This window comes from Polyodon spathula, chromosome 1 (genome assembly GCF_017654505.1).
Source record: "Polyodon spathula isolate WHYD16114869_AA chromosome 1, ASM1765450v1, whole genome shotgun sequence".
NCBI classification, from domain to species: Eukaryota; Metazoa; Chordata; class Actinopteri; order Acipenseriformes; family Polyodontidae; genus Polyodon; species Polyodon spathula.
Window position 1 is genome coordinate 12,821,023 of NC_054534.1, and position 20,348 is coordinate 12,841,370.

Genomic DNA, 20,348 nt, shown 5'->3' on the forward strand with positions numbered 1-20,348 from the left:
GTTACTTGTAAAATGTAAACTAGATAAACTATGTTATTTGTGTGTAGCAAAAAAAAAAGAAAAACATGTAAAAAAAAAAATGCCCGTCAGTGGGTTCATCACAATAGGAGTACATTTTGTTCATTAGCCGAATCTAATTTTACTGTATTTCTGTTTGAGAAGTACTGTAGTTCATGGAAAGTGAAATGTTTAGCAATAATTATTATTGAATTCACGCATTTTAAACAGAAACCATCAGAATTAAAATAGGGGAGTAACTGAGTCCATTTGAGAACAACGACAAAGCCAATGAATGAGGAATAGGAACCAACAAATAGTACTCCAAAAGCACATGTAACAAGCACAGTGCGCAACTAGGCTAAGAAATACATGTATTTACACATCATTCAGACCTGAGTGAGCAAATCCATTACTTCCAACATGACATGTTCTCAGCTGCCACAGCTCAACTGAACTTCACAAAGACAACATGCCCACCCCAGGAAACAAAGCACAAATGAAGTAAAAGTTCTTTTGGTCATAAAATCAATAGTATGACACAGACGTACCCATCGATCACTGCAGACTGTGGAAGCACACAACATAATCCCCATTTAAACTAAACAATGCAAAAAATGAAAATGAGAAAATAAAATATACATGAAGAAACTCAATAGAAGCGTTATACAACTATAATATTCTGTGACAAATTAATTATCAGTGACTTGGCCATTGCTTGGTATTGTCAAACCACCACCTGCCTCTAGTCACTAAGATTGGCTGTGTTTTCACATTCTAATTTATTTTTATTAATTTTACTATTTTTCACAATGTTTCCCTGCAGAACATATGCAGATTAATTTTCTACCTAAAGTACAAGGTCAAACCTGGCCACTTAATTCCCAGTGCAGTACATACTGTATGATTCTACAGTAAACGTTACATACAGGCTCTTACAGCCTGTGTGGCACCTTATGACTGCTCAGAATGTAAGAATGGTTTTAGTAAAAAGCAGAGAAATTAAACGAAATGATAGAAGGTTTTCCTAAGTCAATGACTTATTATTCTTTTTTTCTGTATTAGACCACTTTTGTAGATTCTGCTCCATCAACACATCATTTATTTCACTTCCCCTGGCATGCTATGGCAAACTCTAAATACTGTATACTGAAACTATCTTGCAGTTCTAATAAGTCTCAGAACAGACATTGAGCATTCATTCATGTCTGGAGGCTGTTATTCCTTTCTAGTTAAATTTGACCACTGCAGGCTAATGGCTGCTGATGTTACTTTTAATCTTTACATCAAATCCTTGGCTTTCAAAAAAATGCTAATATATGCAGGGATGCCTACAAAATAGCCTCATGCTTAAGGAATTTTATTGTAGAACGGTGTCATGAATAAGATTTTTTTTTTTTCACTCATTGCAAAAATCCTTTAATAGAAAATGCAAAAACGTTAGCTGGCAAGGCCACGGCTCTCACTGCATGCCCTAGGAAAACACAAATTGCTTTCTTTACTGGTGCTGACTGATTGACAGTATTTTCATTGCACACTGCCAAAGCTCTGGAATACTCAAATTAATCCCACTTGTAACGCCTGGCTTGGCTAAATAGTTTTTCTATTTTAAAAACTATCTTCAGACTACAAGTCATGTACACTACTTTACAGTCTTTGTCTTCAACCATCTAATATTTTTCTCATAATAACTCGTGAATGAGCTCATGTGATTTAAAGGGTACATAAGGACCTTTTTTATTTTATTGTGTTACATGTTCCCATGTGTTGCTACAACTGTTTACGTAAGGTGTGTGTATTATTTTATTTTATTTTATTTTTTTAACATTTTGACCACTTTTTTTAAACTTTTAAATTGCATTCCATGCCTCAAGATGGCTTCCCTTGTACCCGCATGGACCTCTGAGAACTACATTTCCCACCATCCTCCTGCTCACTGCTAAATACATCCTGTACTTTATCTAGTGGAACAATGTTTTTTTTTTCTTTTTTTTCAGTTAAGCATTAGTAAAATACTATACCATACCTGGTCAAACTGTTTTGAAGTCTTCTGGGTCAAGCCATGGAAACAATGAATTACTAAACATATTTATTTAACTTTTGTCACTGCTTTTGGGATAATATGCTTTGCATACTGTATAGTGTTACAGCAACATTTCTAATTCGATTAAAAGTATTATTTTCTTTACTGATTCTTTTAATAAAGTTTATATTACAAACAAAGTTCAGAAACGGATCATACTGCTCTTATTATCCTGTTAATGCATGTATAATTGAGTTCAGAAGATTCAGTTAAATTGTATTAAATTAAAAAACCTCCAGATGCGCCTGCTTGACTGCATGACCTTCTCTTTGCTATTATTGCTATGGTACCTCTGTAACCTATTAATCCATGAGTTATGGCACATTCTTTTTTAAATCCATTTGTTAATCTACTTATTAGTGCATAATCAAAATTGGGAAAAAAAACCCTCTGTAATCCTTTTTTAAAGCGGTTTTAAAAAATTCAGAAAACAATGTTGACTGCCTACCACAATCTTCAATGTGTATTATTATTTGTTGCACTGCAGGGATGAGATTTTTTTTCTCAAATTGTAGATAAAACCAATAGAAAACGTAGAACTCTAGCAGCCACAAAGGTTGGAAGATGATCAGATTACACCAAACGTGGGATTAGGCAAGGAAAGTTCACACATTCTTAAATCATTTCTACTTTTTTTCAATTGACTGAATGTAAAGAATGTGCTGTACATGCTTAGAAAATATGTTCAATAAATTATTGCTTGGACCATTCTGAGACAATAATTATAATATCTTTATATAGCACCTTTCATAGTAGAGCATTATCGCAAAGTGCTTTACAGAGGTAGGCTGAGAACTGTGCATTATATGCAGTCACTTACAATAGGACGTTGATTTAACATGTCATCTGCAGAATGGAACACAAGGAGGTTAAGTGACTTGCTCAGGGTTACACAGTGAGTCAGAGAGTGGTAGAGGTGGGATTTGAACTGGTGACTGTCAGTAGCAGAGGTGGGATGTGAACTGGTGACCTTCTGGTTACAAGTCCTGGACCATACAGCCAAGGGGTACCCTGCAATAAATTTACTTAGTAGCTTTATGCATGTGCCCAAGTTAGTAAAGTAGGTTACAGCTTTGTATTAAATTGTTTCACTTTTAAACTTAAGTTTTCCTGTAATAAATAATTATGTTTTCAAATACAGTAAAACCTAAATAAGTGCAACATTTCTTTATCGTTTCAAATGTAATTATGTCTAAAGATTGCTTTTTGTTTGCAATACCTAAAAGGCTCTGTGTGTTTGGCTTACAAACTTCTTTCCAATTACAGATAGTTGCTTTTCTGATAAGAATTTACACTGTAGACAACTTTTCTAAGTTAAATGAAATGCTCGCTTCTGCTGCCAGTTTCTCATTAACTCTTTGCAGTCCATTTATTCAGCGCCTGTTAGGCACGTCAGGTCCAATTTATTTTCACATGTACTGTTTATTTTCCATGCACTGTTTAAAAGTAATGTTATTCAAAGTAAAACAGGTTTAAAAGGCACTGCATATCAACAGAACACTCAGTACTGCATCTCCAGCCCACCCCTTGTTCGCTGTATTTATCACATACATCATCATAGTCGTGCATACAGATAAATAATCTCCTGATCACTTGTTTTATCACCAAACTCCTCAATAATGCGATCCAAGTCATTATTTTTTATTATAACATCTCAAAAAGCTTGGCAAATGTCTGTGATATTCTTTGAGTGCTGGACGCGGAAGCAGCTGTCTTGTTTGTTTATGTCTGTGTTAGGTCTGTGGTGAAGGGCCTATATGTATTGCATAGATCTCCTTTTTTTTGGCTTCTCTCAGCTCCTATTGGTCTCACACAGGCATTGAAAGGTTTTCTCGGCTTTTTCCAAAGAAAAAACGACTAGAGACCTGTGCTTGACGTCTTTTTGACCCTGTCTGACATAGGACTGGAAAGGGAAATTGTATTGTCGGACCATTAATGAAGTAATGGACATTACACCATCAACTCCTTTTACTGTTACCAACAGGTAGTTTTCGTTAGTTAATATTAAAAAAAAAATCACTCATTATAGAGACATTGGATTCAAACTGCTAATGACCGATGAATCTCGCTTCAGTTGCCAAAACTGTTTTCCCTTGTTCTACCCACGCCTAGGAGCGCTTTGCAGTAAGCATGCAAAGGCGAGGTTACCAATTAATTATATTTCTTCAGCCAGTCTTACTGTACACTAAAGTTATTAAATACAGTCTGCACTATATTGTCTTATTTTCAAACCTAACAATTCTTCTGTTAAAATAAAACTTTTACACTCATATTCTGTTCCAGTTATTCTAGAATACGTGTCTTTATCTTAAAGACTGCTTTCAGGTCAAGCTTACTTCTTTTTTTAAATAAGAAACTTGACCGTGAATGTATTCTTGAGCCAATTAATCTAAATGCTTGTTTTTTTGCCTTTTTAGTCTTCTTCAACAAGAGTTCTAATTTTTATTACAGTAAAACCTTATACAAGTAGAATACATGTTAGTTATTTTATTTCAACATTTACTCACACATGGCTCTTTTCACAGATTTTGTTATTCTTATAGAGGCTCTGCGTTTACTTTAAAGCCTGTTTCTAAGCTACAGTTCTTTTTTTTCTGTTAAGTAACTTGACTGAATATTTGAGTTAATTAAATGAGATGCTTGTTTTTGCCTTTCCTCCAAGGCCAACACAAGATTTCGCCTTGATAGCTCTCATTAATTTTATAGGTAAAGGAGGCTTATGTTTAAGTCAGCCACTTTCCAATAACTTTTTGCCTCTTCCTCTCAAGGTTATAACAGGCAAGCTTATTTCTAACATTAGGTAATGCCTGCTCTCCCTTCTCTGTGATTTTTTTTTTTTTTTTTTTTTTTTTTTTTGCAGGCGTTATATTCTTTAAAACACAGTACAGTTATTACAATATATTTTAACACTGTTGTAGTTTCACAAATGTTCAATTTGTATCCCAAAGATAAGCTTGCTTCCAGTAGCTGTGATGGCCAGTTTCTGCTCTCAGTGAGTCTGTCAAAGCCACTACAAAATCTTTAATTCATTTCTGCACATCACAGGTGTGGGTGACAGTCTTTAAAAGCCCAATATCTGCAAAAAACTTAAACCTTCTTAATTGGGCTCCCATCTTTACATTCTCATTCTAATCATCAGTGGGAAAACCTCAAATAATTTAAGCTGCTTCTGTCAAAGAGCCATGCATCTCTGTCACATACACCTTTCACTCAAAAAAGGTGCTTGCACCTTGTACAAGGGAAGAAAGGTTTTAGGGTCACTCTTGGCAACTTTAAAGCCATTTAGATCCACCCGAGAAGCAATTTAATAATCTTATTATTATAAAACAAGTAATCCTGGCTGAAATCTCCACCACTTCATTCACATATCAAATCATCATGATGCAGTATGTAAGCGGGAGAGATTTAACTGTAAGTTGTTTTTGTAAGTTACTTTTTGTAAGTTGGATAATATCATAAAATGTTGAATGGCATGAATGATATTGCAAACAAAACAGAAAAACAGCTGTGGAATATTCATTAAATACAGTCAAACCTGTTTAATATAGCTTCTGTCAATGTCAGCCTCCCATTTTATCAAGTCCATCACTGATAGAAAATAATGAGAGTCAATAAAAACAAGCTCCTGGTAACTGAGTGAACACATTATGTACTTTAAATGTTGTTGTTTTTTTTTTTTTTACAAAGGAACACACATCGAAATAAAATGTTCACCCTGGTTAATAAGAAAAATAATGAGAAAACTGTCACTGGTTTGTCACTGTATAGTACAGTACTTGTCAGTGTCTCTGGTAAGTTATTGTACTAGGAAAAGTTAAATGCACTAATAATTTATGTATTTTTAGCATAGTGATATGATTAGTTTACATTTATTCAGAAGAGATGACCTAGTTATTATGTGGTTTTCAAAATTTAAATTATTTGTACTTTCCTGGATAAGGCAATTGCTAGAATGCACAAGCTATCTACATCTCTCAATTTAATAATTGTATTTTTTTTAAAAATGTTTCCTGACGGCAAACAGCTGGTTCATATTTAGCCTGCTCTACCTATCTCTTGTAAGTGACACACACAAGATGCTGAATAATTCAAAATTATAGCACTGTAAAATGTATTTAAAATTTTAAGGATATGTTATTAAATATGTTATTTATCAGTTTCTACCCAACAGCAGTTGTTGTTGGTTGAAATTCTTTCTGAGGGTAAAATAGAACAGCTTTAATTACTATCACTAGTTAAGGGAGGATTCAATAAAAAATACAACCCTGCTTATAAACTGTGTTAACAGCCCATCCTGAATATAGTAGGTAATTATCTCATCTTCAAAGACATACAACAAATGTAAATGAACAATCCTCCTTGTAATGGTACACAAAATATTACTAGTTTACCATTTCTACTACCAAAACAGAAAGTCAGTGAGGAACATCTGACTGCCAAGATGACATTGGTACAGCCTGCTGAAGGTATACAGTATAGCAAACATCATCCACTAATCCTAACCTAAACTGACAAGAAAAGTCCATTTAACCAATTACATTTTTCATCAAGGCTCCAATTTTAATTCAGCATGACTTAAAATCCTGCTTTAGGCTTACAATGTATTAAAACTGGAACATGTTTGATTCCTAACACAGTCTTCTCGTTATCATCTGCCCTGATGTTACATAAATATATTTTTATCCTGTTACTGACAGATAAGTAGGTTCTTTACTCTGCTTTACCACAAGAGATTTTAATGTCATTTGTTTCTGTTGATGCATTTCTTATTGAGCTGCCTTAACACTTTTAAACCTGGGCACACAGTTCAGTCCACAGACCCAACTATAAATGATACTGACACTGACTTGTACTTTCAAAGGGACTGTCAATATAATGTATCTATCTTTTAAATATTAATACTAACATTCAAACTATATCTTTTTTGTGTTGAAATACATTATTTATTTTATTTCCCCTACTCTATGTCCAGTTCTTTCATTACAAGTAAAAGTATAATGTAAGTGACCAATAGTGGTTTACTTCCAGCTTAGTCTCACTTACTAGTTTGCACTGGGACTGAATTTGGCACTGTCACAAAGACGGCTGCAGTGGGTGACATCAGATGGCATGGGTGGCATCCTTGGGCGAAGCGAGGCAGGCATCCTTGGGCAAAGACGTGAAGGGTGTCAGGACAAGCTGGGGTGCGGGTTTTGGCCCTCTTCTCGGCCACTGCAGCCGGGCGGACTGGTGCGGCTGTCCCTCACTTGCATGGGACTGGTGAGGCTCTCCCTCTCGGGGTGAAACCAGCAGGCATTCTTCCTCTGCTGGTGGAGATGGGGACAACAAGTAGTCTCCCTTCAGCCCAGTGAGGGTGTAGGTAGGCGTGGCTCCTCTCACTTGGAATGCAACCTGCTGGGGCAGTCCCATATCAGCAGCCAAGTAGTTGATCACCATGGCTGGTTCACAAAGGGCACTGGGTAGTAGTGTTGTTCCCAGCGTTCACAGTGTTCCCCATCTCTGGCCCACAGCAAGTCAACAACCTGTGGGGGTCCTCCCCGTTCCCCTCCAGGTCCGACACCCAGTCCAAGACCTCCTCAAAGGATGGAAAGGCTCTGTCTCCTCCCTCCTGGGCTGTGAATGCTTGGGGACCCCTCTCTTTGGCTGTGGATGTTCAGGCTCCTGTCCCTCAGGCTGCGGAGGTGAAACCAGCACAGATTCCTCCCTTTTTGGCTGTGGAGCTGGATTTGCTTCTTCCCCTTTTTTCTGTCGGTTGGTCTCGGGGCCTTCAGGTGAAGCCACTCCTCTGCATCCTGCACCTCTGCCCCATTGAGGGCCTTCAAAAAGAGAGGGTCTTCACAGGGGCAAACATCCCGGAGGAGCCCATACTCCATGCAGGAGGCGCACCATGGAGCCCCTCCTTCCTTCAACTCCTCCTGGCGATTATGCCATGGCTGCCTTTCTTCCTCTGATCCCAATTTTTTTTTCCCCACACAAAAAAAACTGCGGTTCCCGCTCTAGCGTGCATCTAGGAGGCGCTGGTAATCCCACGATGACACCATGTGTCACAAAGACGGCTGCAGTGGGTGATGTCAGACCAGAAACAGGAACCAAAACAGAACACAGAAATGGTGAAGGCGCTGATGCGCTGTTTAATAATTAAACAGACAGAAAATAAAAGGTTTGTAACAAAAACACTGAAACCAAAACAGGACATGGAACAGCACAACTGCACATGAATTAATAAAGTGCAATTCCCCCTGCTCACATATTATTATATTTTACCTACAGATGAAGTGCTGTGCAATCCTCGTGCCTAAATACAAATATTCATTTTAAACCACTCATGTTACCCAGACCCATTTATATCCCATCTACCAATGACTATACACCAACATTAACACACTACACGTAACATACAACACAAATAAATAGCCCAGGGGCGGGGCACTTTGCCACAGGCACAAATCAAGTCTTTTGTATAAAACACATGACTTTTTAAAGGTATATTGGAAACATTGTTTTTCCGATTGCTATAAGTTTTGGTTGAGAAAAAAAAAAAAAAAAACGCGCCTTGACCATTTATGTAATCAGGAGTCTGCTATATTTCATACTTAACCAGACTGTTTTTTGCTTAATTATAAAGGAATACAAATTATTACTACAAACAACAGAGAAATTAATATTCTTGGAACTTTCCTTATTTGTATGCTATGTGCTGTGAAACTTGACATTTAGTAGTTTGATATGGGTTTAATGGATTTTTTTGTTACAGGAAAAAAGTCCTGGCTAAGAGTAAAAAAAAAAAAAAACATACCATGTATACAAATGTATACAAATGTACAAGAAACTAGTCCTCTGTTGGAATGAGAATTCTGCTTCTAATACAGAATAGAGATTATTTTTTCTCCCTTAAAACTGTACCTTTGCTGAAAAAGAGAAATGCTTTTTACCCAACAGATTAACTAAGAAACATAACAGATAATCTGCATAGACAGACTCATAAGAAGCCAGATATTCAAAGATTTAGCAAATGTATACAACTTGTATGTAACTTTGTTTGCATTGCGAATATCTTGCACATATTCACAACTTAGTGAAATTCAAGAGTTGCAGGGAAAATGCTAATTTTGCAAGGCTGCAGAAACTAATACATCTACATGAATCTAAACAGAAAATGAAACACAGCTCAGACTACATCCTGCTGATGCTGTGTATTTGAAATATGAAAATTTTATTTTGAAATTTCATATATGAAATTTCATCTGCAGGCGCACATTTTTCCCAAGGCTAAAAATCCCTGCAACTGCCCTTCTGAAACTGGCATCTCTTTAAATATCCGGTCCAATATATTAAAAACATGACAGCAATTAATGGACAGGGTGCCAGATTATTTAAAAGGCTATTACACAATTGCATCAGCATTTGCTGTTGTTACAGTATGCAGCAATGTAAAATGAAGACCTCATCATTTAGAGTTGTGTGCAAGGGAGTAAATGTTAAATTACTTTTCAATTAGCTCAAGGGTTGTGTCAGCAGCACTACTCTCAAGATCCTCAAGTTTGAAGTGTAAAAAACGATCAGTGTTATTGCAGACTATCTCATTGTTTGACTGGTGAGCATTCCTGGGTGTCTTCTGTCTTCTGCCCATTTTGACTTAAAAAAAACATGATTTTAAACAAGTGTTATCAAATAACACCAGAACCTCTGGGTTTGAAAGACCACAGTGATTGTAACAAGAAACATGGTTATTTAGTTTTTCAATTAAATTGATGCACATGTCTTGGGTTAAAATCATCTTGGTAACTTACATTAAGTTAAATTAGCAAAACTAAAGTGTCAAATCACATTTTGTACATATTACTGCAATACAATTTTAATAGACCATTACATTAAGTTCAAATACAAAAGGAAAGCAAATATATACCTGATTATAAAAGATTAAAAGTGAGTACATTTACTCAAAATCCATTTACCAAGCTTTGGGAAATATTATAATAGTACAGAATTTACAGCAGTACACACAGTATATTAAATTATCAGACTTTACTCGCCAATACCTTCCACTGTGCCATTGCTTGCACCCTTCAATCTAGTTTCAGTGACCTGCAAGTGATAGAAACCAGAGTAACATTTGGCGAGTTCAGCTTTAATTATCTTAACTAAATTATGGCTTGATACTGTGATGCATTTTCTGCTGCAGTCAAAGTATGGGAACCAAGTGGATTAATGTAATAATCACTGTCTTACTCAGGATATTCAGGCTTGAGTGAGACCCCCCCAAAAAAAGTACAATCCATGCTTGTAGTATGATTAGTTATTTGAATAATAATATTATGAACAACATTGTTGATGTTATGATAGTGTAGATGTTAAGCTATTATAAGAAGCTAGGGTCAGAACTACAAATAACTGCTACTTGGTGTCAGTTTTAAAATAATAAGGAGGAAAATAACTTTAATGATGCCTGCCAAACAAAACATAAGTAAAAGTGTTTTAGGTTGAGAAACAACTGGGGAATTGCTACTCTGTATATTTCATTTTAACAGAGTCTAGTAGACAAATATTGTGGCTAACGGCTTTATCTGTGTTTGCAGTAAATGTGTATACATTACTATCATTATGTCTGTATGAGGTTGTGGATGTTTTCCAATGTACATTCATCATCTGAACACGCTGGTACAAAGAAAAAAAAAGAATGTGCCTTTAGTGGAGATTTAACACTATATCAGAAGAATAGGGTGTGCAGTATATTCACCGCAGAACCCTGAAGAACTTTCAGACACGCTGATCCAAGCTTATTTTTTCCATTGTTCTAATACTTGCTCTTACAAGACTTCCAAATGTATCTCTTGATACTTGCAGTATCAGGAGCACTTTGTGATCAGATGACAAATTCTTGGCTCCCTGGAGCCTTCCTAGCCTATTGATTGGTGGATGCCGATCAAGACTTACCCTGTTTAGAATTACTGTGTAGACCAGGGAGCCCAGCAAAGCAAAGAACAAGAACAGAGAGAAAATAAAGTAAACATAGAAACTCACCCTGCTGGCTGCGCCTCTGAGCGTAGACTACCACCACTGCAGCTAACACCACACAGCAAGCTGATGTGACAATATTTGCCATCTGTTAAGGAAACAAAGGTGCTTGTTAGCGTGCTTCAAACAGGCAGGACTGAGGCATTGCTCAGGATACAGAAGTGAATCCCTACTGGTCTTGAGTGTATTATCAGTGAAATCATCTCCACATGGGAATACTCTACAACTACAAGGCCTTAAAGGGACAGAATTATCAGCTAGCATTGGTTCTTTTGTGTGAATGAAGGGGTCTGTTTGTCACTGGGGTATTTAACAACAAATCTCAGCTGGGGAATTTAGAAAGAGCTTGTTCTATGTCTAGATATTCAGGCACAAGTTGAGATTTGTATTAATGTGGAAAATGTCATTTTCACTCTGCTGTTTCCCAAATGAGGTCTGGGTGTCTTTTGAAGTTAAACTGAGCATTATGTTTCTACATGATTCATAACTAATCAGGATACTCTCAGGATTACAATAGATAAAATGTGGCAAAGTGGTCAGAAGCCCATACAAGGTAGTCACAAGCAGTTACACCATCAATTTAAGAGGCCATACACTGTATAGTATATTTTCATATGTCTGTTATGTCTGGGACCTTATTGCATGTACTGTAAATTGAGGTGGAGCTATGCTAATAATTTTGGTCATATTTATTCCAGTACGATAAAAGTGTCATGCATTGCTGTTAAATGGTGTTTAACCCTTTGCGGTCCATTTATTCAGTGCCTGTCAGTGCCAATTTATTTTCTAGGGTTGTTGTTTATTTTCACATGCTCTGTTTAAAAGTAATTTTATTCACAGTAAAACAGGCACTGCAGATCAACAGGACACTCAGTATTGCATCTCCAATCCTGCCCCTCTTCTTGCTATCTTCTTGTGCAGACTGATAAATCATCTCCCGATCATTCGATTTAATCACCAAACTCCTCAATGCGACCCAAGTCATTATTTTATTACTATAACACCTCAAAAAGCTCTGCAAATGTCTGTGATATTCTTTGAGCGCTGGATGCAGAAGCAGCTATCTTGTTTGTTTATGTCCGTGTTATGTCTGTGGTCAAGGGACTTTGCATATTGCTCTGACCTGCTTCTATCAGCTTCTATTGGCCTCACTCGGCCATTGAAAGCTTTTCTGTGCTTTTTCCAGAGAAAAAACGACATGGGACCTGTGCTTGACGTCTTTTTGATGGACCACAAAGGGTTAAAATTACTTAGTATGATTTTTGCAGCCAGATATGATGCTTGTTTGGGTTTAAAACTGTAGCCCAACACATTCAGGTGCACATGACGTGTCATAAAGACAGCTTTTAAATCCAATACAATGATTGGGGCGCATATGGATACAGTATTTATTTTGGATAAACATAATGAATGTTAACAATTTAAATGTTATTTTTCAGGTAAATAACTAAAAAATAAAAAAATAAAATAAAATAAAAAAAATAATAATTTAAATTAAATTAATTTAAGCGCATTATACGTATTTAAATACTATATAGTACACATACATTTAGTACCTTCAGACATGTAGACTTGTGTAGCCTTTTTTATTACTGGAAACTGAATACAGTTATTAATGTTAAATGTGCTTCATTCTGTGGGATTCTTTGAGACATCTATTGGCTGTATTCCACTGCTGTTGTTTTAAAACATAGCACCCAGGCATTGTGTGGAACGTCTTGACCAAAGCAGGAGAAAATGGAATTTGCTAAATCTGCCAAGGAAATATTTCATTCAAAGGAGGAAGCACTAGCACACTTAATGTGTTACACAAACATTTTTTTGTTTAACCCAATACAAAATAGGTCAACGTTTCGTAGGCGTGCCACTAATGTTTTTCTCGTACTGATTTAATTGTGTACTTTGCATATTACGCATTTTGGAGTGCATGCACTTTCTTTGTTAATCTACCTAATTAAAATAAAAAATAAAAATGTTTAAGGTTTTCAGTCTGTTTTCTGGGGTACACCGCTCACAATACTGTATTTATTTGTTTGTTTATTTTTAAATAAAGGTTACTTATTTGATCTTTTTAGTAAGAAACTACATCTGTGCAACAACTGTAGATAAAGCATATTGGAAACCACGTGGTTATTATTACTAATGGATCACAGAGTTATTCTTTCCGATTTAGTTCCTGAGAAGAATAGTCGCCGCAGTTATTATTATTGAGGTGTACTTGACACTCGCTGTGTTATTGTTTTCTGTAAAACATTGATATCCTGTCAGTTAAGAAAAGGCGTACTGCAAAAGCTTGTTTTAACATTGTCTTTATTACACCAGCCAGATTAACCCACCTCTTTATTAACCCATGCTAGTAAAAAAGAGACCTGGGTCTGGTCAGGTCATTTAAAACCTGATGGGTACCCGGGTTTTCAAGTACCCGTGTCGACCTCTAGGTATTACAGCAAGTTGCCTTCAAACTTTTAATAGGACTGTATTTCCCACACATCTTTTCCAGTCACCAGCATTGTTGGACCATTTAAGAAGTAGTTGTTTCCCAAGAATAGAAAGATTAATGAGTTTCCACCTCTCTTAAATTAATTCCTTACTATTGAGGTTCCAGTTACGAACAGGTAAACCCTAGGGAATACATGAGTGTAAAATCCTTTCACTCCTTCTAATTTAAAGTGACTACAAGCTGCAACATAACGCTGCTTGGTTTCAGTCTACGCCGACTGGAAATGTAAAGTCTTTTGGCCTTGGGCCTAGCAACTCTTGTCAGAATTAAGCCTGGCTTTGTTGTCTTTTGTGTTGTGAGGATTATCGATTTTCTAATAACTTTTTGTTCAAGTTTTACCTGCAGGGTTGAAATGTTTCAAGTTAAAATTCTTTAAGCCCTTCAAAAACAAACCTTAGACATGATTAAAATGTGGGCTCAGAGGCCAAGGGGTTCAACATTTTTGAAAAGAAGGTGTAAAAAGTATAGTAAAAACAACAATGTACGTTCAAAGATTCTTCTTTGTTTGTGTGAAAGTGTCTGTGACCCTCTAAACCCAACAGATTTGTTTTTGTTCTGAAGACCACGTTAACCATTCTGCAAAAGTTTGGTTCAAATAATGTGCTTTAATGTATTTGTTTTCTTTCATTTTAAACTTCATTTAATGTAGACCACCTAGGTTATTTTGTGATTGCTAAGAGAAATATAAAACAAATTAAGCAATGTGTGATTTTGTATGATTTATTGCTTAGTGGCGATAATCCAAAAAACAATTTAGTGATATTTCATAAAGGCTGTATAATGTAACTTTTTTTTTTTTTTTTTTTAAATGAAATATACTGGAGCATAAAAAAGTGATCTAGGTGGTGAACACAATTCTGATGACTCGTTGATGAGTAACATCTGTTTAAGGAATTGTAGGTTTCGAAACTTGAAAAGATCTTGGCACCTTTTCTGCTGACAGTGAAGCATTTGCAAGTACTTTATATTATCAGCTGCATGACATCACAAGGTGAACTATACCTCCAATGCAATGGGCAATTCAGATAAATGTTATACAATTCCATCGCAATAATTATTATCTAAAGCTTAAAATAAATTAAATGCTGTGCTCCTATACACTGATGAGTAGTGTTTTTCCAGTGAAAGTTTCTTGTCATGATAATTCAAGCCTTACATTTAAGTTCAAATAGATCAATACAAGATGTGCAGAATATAGATCTGCACATCAATAGCTAGTTTTGATAAATACATCTTTGGATTACACAAATGGGTTTGCTTTCAGCAGTTTCCACACACACACACACACAAGTTTGTATTCCTATACTTGCCGACTTCTCATTGACTCTCACTATATTTTTATTTATTATTTCTAACTCCAGTCAGACAAAACTCCACACAGGGTGAAAGTCGACAACAAACTAAATATTTTGGCACTTTTAGTTTTTTTTTTTTTTACAAAAGGCATATTTACTTTTAAAAAGGTGTTTTACAAAGTGGGGACGTCCCCACAACGTCGTTTTTTCAGGAGTTACTATCTTTGTGGGTAAAAATTTTAAACAGGGGTTGTAACTAACTATAATTATGACACCCCCACCCCCCCCCCCCCCCACCCCACCCCACCCCCCCCCCACCCACCCCCTGATAAAGACAACTTTCAGTTATTAACAACATTTTCATGGTAACGAATCCCATCCCATAGACTTTAATGTTAATGGATTTCGCATATTAGCAACTGTCTGCCACTTAATAACAAATTTTTTATTTTATTTATTTTTTGTTATTATTTTTTTTTTTTACAATTTCTATGGCGATGACTCATCGCCATAGAAAATGAATACATCGTGTGAACACAGCTGTACATTTATTGAGGTAGCAGAAAAGTTTGACATTTCAAAATATGTTGTACACCGCAATTTGAAATTGGCTTTGAAGCTGCATGCAATGTTGAGAGTGATTTACAGCTGGAGGTGGCGAATCATAAAAAAAAAAACAAATACTTCATTTAAAATAATGCTACTGTATTAAATGTTGTAAGTACTATATACCAAGAGTGTTTACTGTGTTTAAGGATATTGATATTATGTTGTTGTACTACTATGTGTACAATACAGTACTGTGTATACTTTTTTGTTTTACACATCCATGTACAGTAGTATTAGTAAACAGCTTTTTGTTCTGATATTTGGTGTCTTTTGTCTTTATTTTTTAACACTATAATGAACCAAGACATGTATTTCAGTGCGCTGTTTCTACAACGATAGTATACATTGTTTTTCCATATACAGACACTTGAAAATGTGGCTTTTTGCTTAATAATAACATTCAGTTAATAACAATGTTTGCTGGGAACCGAGAGGTTGCTAATAAGCGGCATCTACTGTATATAAAATGATGTGGCTATGTATATTGTTTAATTGATTGCTCAATGATTGTATTCATTTATATCTATTACATATACTATAAAGCTTTTTTTCCAGTTAGCGATTTTCATAGCTACACCTTAAGAAGACATGTTATGTGTTGAAATACGTCATGTTTTTTGTTTGTTCTGGGTAAATGTAAATGTTTTTAAGAAAATAAAATATAGATTTTACTGCACAACAATGGCGGTTGTGTCTTTGAGTGAGTGTGCGACCTCTCCCGACCCACAAATATCAACTATTAAATGAGGTTTGCATGGATTTTTAATTCACCATTACTAAGAACTGCTTTATGACTTTGTGTGGACAGTCTTTAATGTAAAAAGGGCCTCATTTACTAAAGGGCACTAAATGTAGAGTTAGAGCACATGTAAAGTAGTGAGCCTAATGTGCAAGATAAATCTAAATTTACTGTCCCATTTACTAACGGAGAACACATACATTTTTGTGCACACTATTTGCCTCATTTACATGCCAAAGCGCACTAAATACAGTGCGAGCAATAATTTAATGCGAACAATAATGTCTGAGACTACAAGTGACCACCTTCACTTAAAAAGCCCCAGCAGTCCAGCCTTATCTTTTGGTCAGTAACTTATTGTGAAGGTGAAGGTGGCTTACATTGACCAAAAATGAGCGATCAACAGACACAGCACACAGAAGGGGACAGGCAGAGGCAACGTAAAGTGAAACTGCATTGCTTACCTTTTAATTTTAACATGTATTCCTTATTAGATGAAACAAAAAAAAAAAGAAAAAAAAAACATTTTTCCTTTCTCCTTTAATGCATATACAATAAAAGTCATGTTATGAAATGGAATACTTTTCCCATTAGTTTTTAAAATTGACTTGATGTACTGTATCGTTTTAGAATTCTTCTTTAAACCTGCCTCTTACCACAAGTGTATTCATCATGTGCAGTCTACGTTGTATAAGTGACATTCCTATTAAGCCAATCACAGTCACAGAGATAGTAAAATAGCCAATCTAACAGCGCACAGGATCCTTCTCCTAATGCACACGTGTAACAGCACAGCACACAACTTTGTTAGGATAGCAGTGTGAAGGCTTGTTTAAACTATTTTACTTTGTGTAAAGTTTAAAGTCTGTAGGCAAAAAGTAGTTAGAGATGTCATGGAAGCGAAAGGTGGAGGCCGAACACAAGATAAAAAAAATCGCTAGGCAGATAATTTTTTATCACTGAATAATTTTGACATCAAGGCAATATATCTGATTTTCAGTACAACTGTTGCAGTTATGAAAGGTTATAATATACAATGTCACTATGACACGCTGCACAAAGAAACGTATTCTGAGTTCATGGAAATGAAATAAGCTATGGAGTCTCAACTAAAGGTTTTTTTCTGAAAATGAAAAGAAAAAATGAAAATGCTGTGGATGCCAGTTTTATTGTTAGCAAAGAGATTGCACGTGCTGCCAAACCTTTCTCAGATAGTGAATTTGTTAAAAGGTGCACGCCTGAAACACCTGATGTAGTATGCCTTAAAGAAAATGAACATTTTTCTAACGTCAGTCTGTCTTGTGACACGGTTGCTGAGCGTATGACTGAAATGGCAGGTAATATTAACTTTAATGTGAGTGAAGAGCTTTTAAATTTAAGCATGAGCAACACAACCACAGTAAATGACTTTTTTTAATTTCAAGAAGCCATGGAAAGTGCAGAATTACCTTGGAAGTAACTAACTGTTATTGCAGCAGATGGTGCGTCATATATGACTGGCTAGCAGAATGCTAGAAAAAATCTAAGAAAGAAATGCAGAAGTTCCAATTTTCTTACACTGCATTCTGCATCAAATTCGAGTTATACAGTAATCTGTCGCGTATCCGCCCGTTACATATCAGCCCTAGCTGTTCATCCGCCATGATCAATCTCTTCAACAACGTTAGTTTATTATCGAACAGAGAAGATTAGTTCAGATATTATAGATCCTACCAAAAAGTTTTCGTACACTGCGTTGTATGTGCTCTGTGTGCAACCATTGCTGGTAGTGCCACGCTGAGTTGTTCAGTGTGTTGAAATGTAAATAAATCCTGTTTGCCTGCGGGGCGTATCATATTCAACCTCTGTCTTGATTTCCTGCCTGTCACTCAGCAGCGAATGCAAGCACTCTCACGGCAGACGGCTATTCTGTCACAAGCATTAATACCCTGTATCTTTTTAAATAAGGGATTATGGGGAGCTCCCTAATAAAAGCTGAATCTCAGAACAATAATTGTATGAATATAGTAATGTTACAGCTGTGTATAATGGCATTTAAAACAGGATTCATTGATATGCCTTTTTACATATCCACCCTTACTCTGGTCCCACCGCAGTTGGATATGCAAAGGATTACTGTACCTGTTTTTGTACTATAAAATACATTCAGTAATATGTTGATTAATTGATTGAAACTGTGCCTGCACACTTATTAATGACTAGGAATCGTGCAGTGGGGGTAATGTGTTTTGTGTAAAGTAGTATATTTGAGTATATTAGCCTACGTACAATTTTTCACCAAGTGAAGTTTTAAGTTAAATGGACCTTGCATTCAGATGAGTTTGACACCCCTGACATAGGCAATCAATGATCATTTCTAGACTTTTTCCTTTCTAACAAATTTTTATAACCAAGTAATTCAGCAAGATATATTTATTTGTTAGTGAACCAGTGCATCAAACAAACAAATCTGTTGAATTGATTCACCCAACTGAACGAATAAAACTAATTGAGTCAGTGAAAAGAATTGAACTTCACATCACTAGATTTTAGCCCAGAAAAAGAGACGTAAATAGTGCGTCTATCAGTGGTTAAAGCCTGGTTTCCATAGGCACTAATAAAATAATCACTTTAATGCACGCACTAAAATTAACACCCTTTCGTAAATATCATGTGAAAACAGCTCATCTCATTAGTGTACATACATCAACATGCATTACTATAAAAATCACATATTAATTTTGATTGACATAGTGTGAAGCACTATATTTAGTGCGTGCCATATTATGCCAAGTATCGCTCACAATAATTAATAAAACTGCAGTAGTAAATGCAGAAATCATTAACATGCACACTAATGGCAATTATGGTGCTCCATTATGTTTAGTGCCCTTTTGCAAATGAGGCCCTAAGTGTCTTGTATTGGTCAGCACGTCTTGTATAAAAACCTTTGATGTGTACAAATATATATATAACATGCCAGTGAGTTCCCAGTGAACAGATTTGTAGATGTAACATATTGTAACATGTTCAGTGTGCAATAATGCACTACAAAGTTATTTCTTTTTTGGTGCTTTTCAGGCTTCCCAATACACAGAAAATTCTCAATACAGAGGCATTTTACAGGGGCATTCCCCATCATAATGGAATTGCTGAACAGATTCCATTATAAATACACAAATAACAAAATCCCCACACAGTACCCACTCCCACTACCACTGGGTGATAGATCTGTAAAAACCCTGCCCTTCCAAAACTAAGAGCTAAAAGACCTGTCACCATGTGTGACTTTAAATCATAAGGATGAAAGGTCATAGGATTTTAAATGGGTTTGCTATGGCCAATACCTAATCTTTTTAAGATTATTGTTTCACTTTTCCCCCTTATGTCTTGGCATAAAATTAAATTAAAAAAAAAAAAAAAAAAAAAAAAAAAAAAAAAACACAAAGTATTGATAGAAAGATAAGGGTTGATGGCAGAATATGATATTCAGCTATTACATTTTATACAAATATGTAATACAATATTGATTCATACATTGTTTAAGTCTCGAAATACCAGATCCTTTTCAACAACTAAGGCACAAGCAGTAAAACAAATTAATTGTAATTATTTGGCATTTTGTGAGTTTACAAATTCATGAAGTGGCAAACTCACTCTTTTCAAAATATGTGGATAATGTTAGTATTATCATCAGTCAGCTTTCGTAGCAGTTTATAATCCACTCAAAACAATGTGTAATGCATTAACAGCACACGTCAAACTGCAAACAGCTTTTGAATTATTACTTTTACAATTTCTCTTTACAGATTTAAAACATGGTTAATTTCCCAAAAGCAAAATCTAACTTAGCTATGAATATATAGATGTGAATGCATAGGCTCCTGCAATGCCATTTCAACCAATAACAGCTCTCTCATCTGTAACCAGTAAATGTAAAAATAATAAATGGTCTTTTAATTGAGCTTAGGTATTGAGCTTTCCATGATATGTATTACAATCCTATTCATTTATTAGATTGGTGCTGCTTAGACGGCATTTAAAGAACTTTGTTCTTTTTAAATAATAAATAATAAAGAATGGAATCTATAATTATCTTACAATCTTGCATTAATCGTGAACTATGTTGGG

The 20,348-nt window shown here is 35.6% G+C and overlaps 1 protein-coding gene across 2 annotated transcripts in view; it reads right to left on the reverse strand.

Annotated features, from left to right (window-relative positions):
- cntfr (ciliary neurotrophic factor receptor) overlaps positions 1-20,348 on the reverse strand; it is a 148,865-nt gene that overhangs the window by 74,920 nt on the left and 53,597 nt on the right. For both annotated transcript variants that reach the window (XM_041247423.1, XM_041247432.1), the window contains exon 2: positions 11,102-11,183. In XM_041247423.1, coding sequence (XP_041103357.1) covers positions 11,102-11,183 — 82 coding nt within the window. The remainder of the gene's footprint in view (positions 1-11,101; positions 11,184-20,348) is intronic.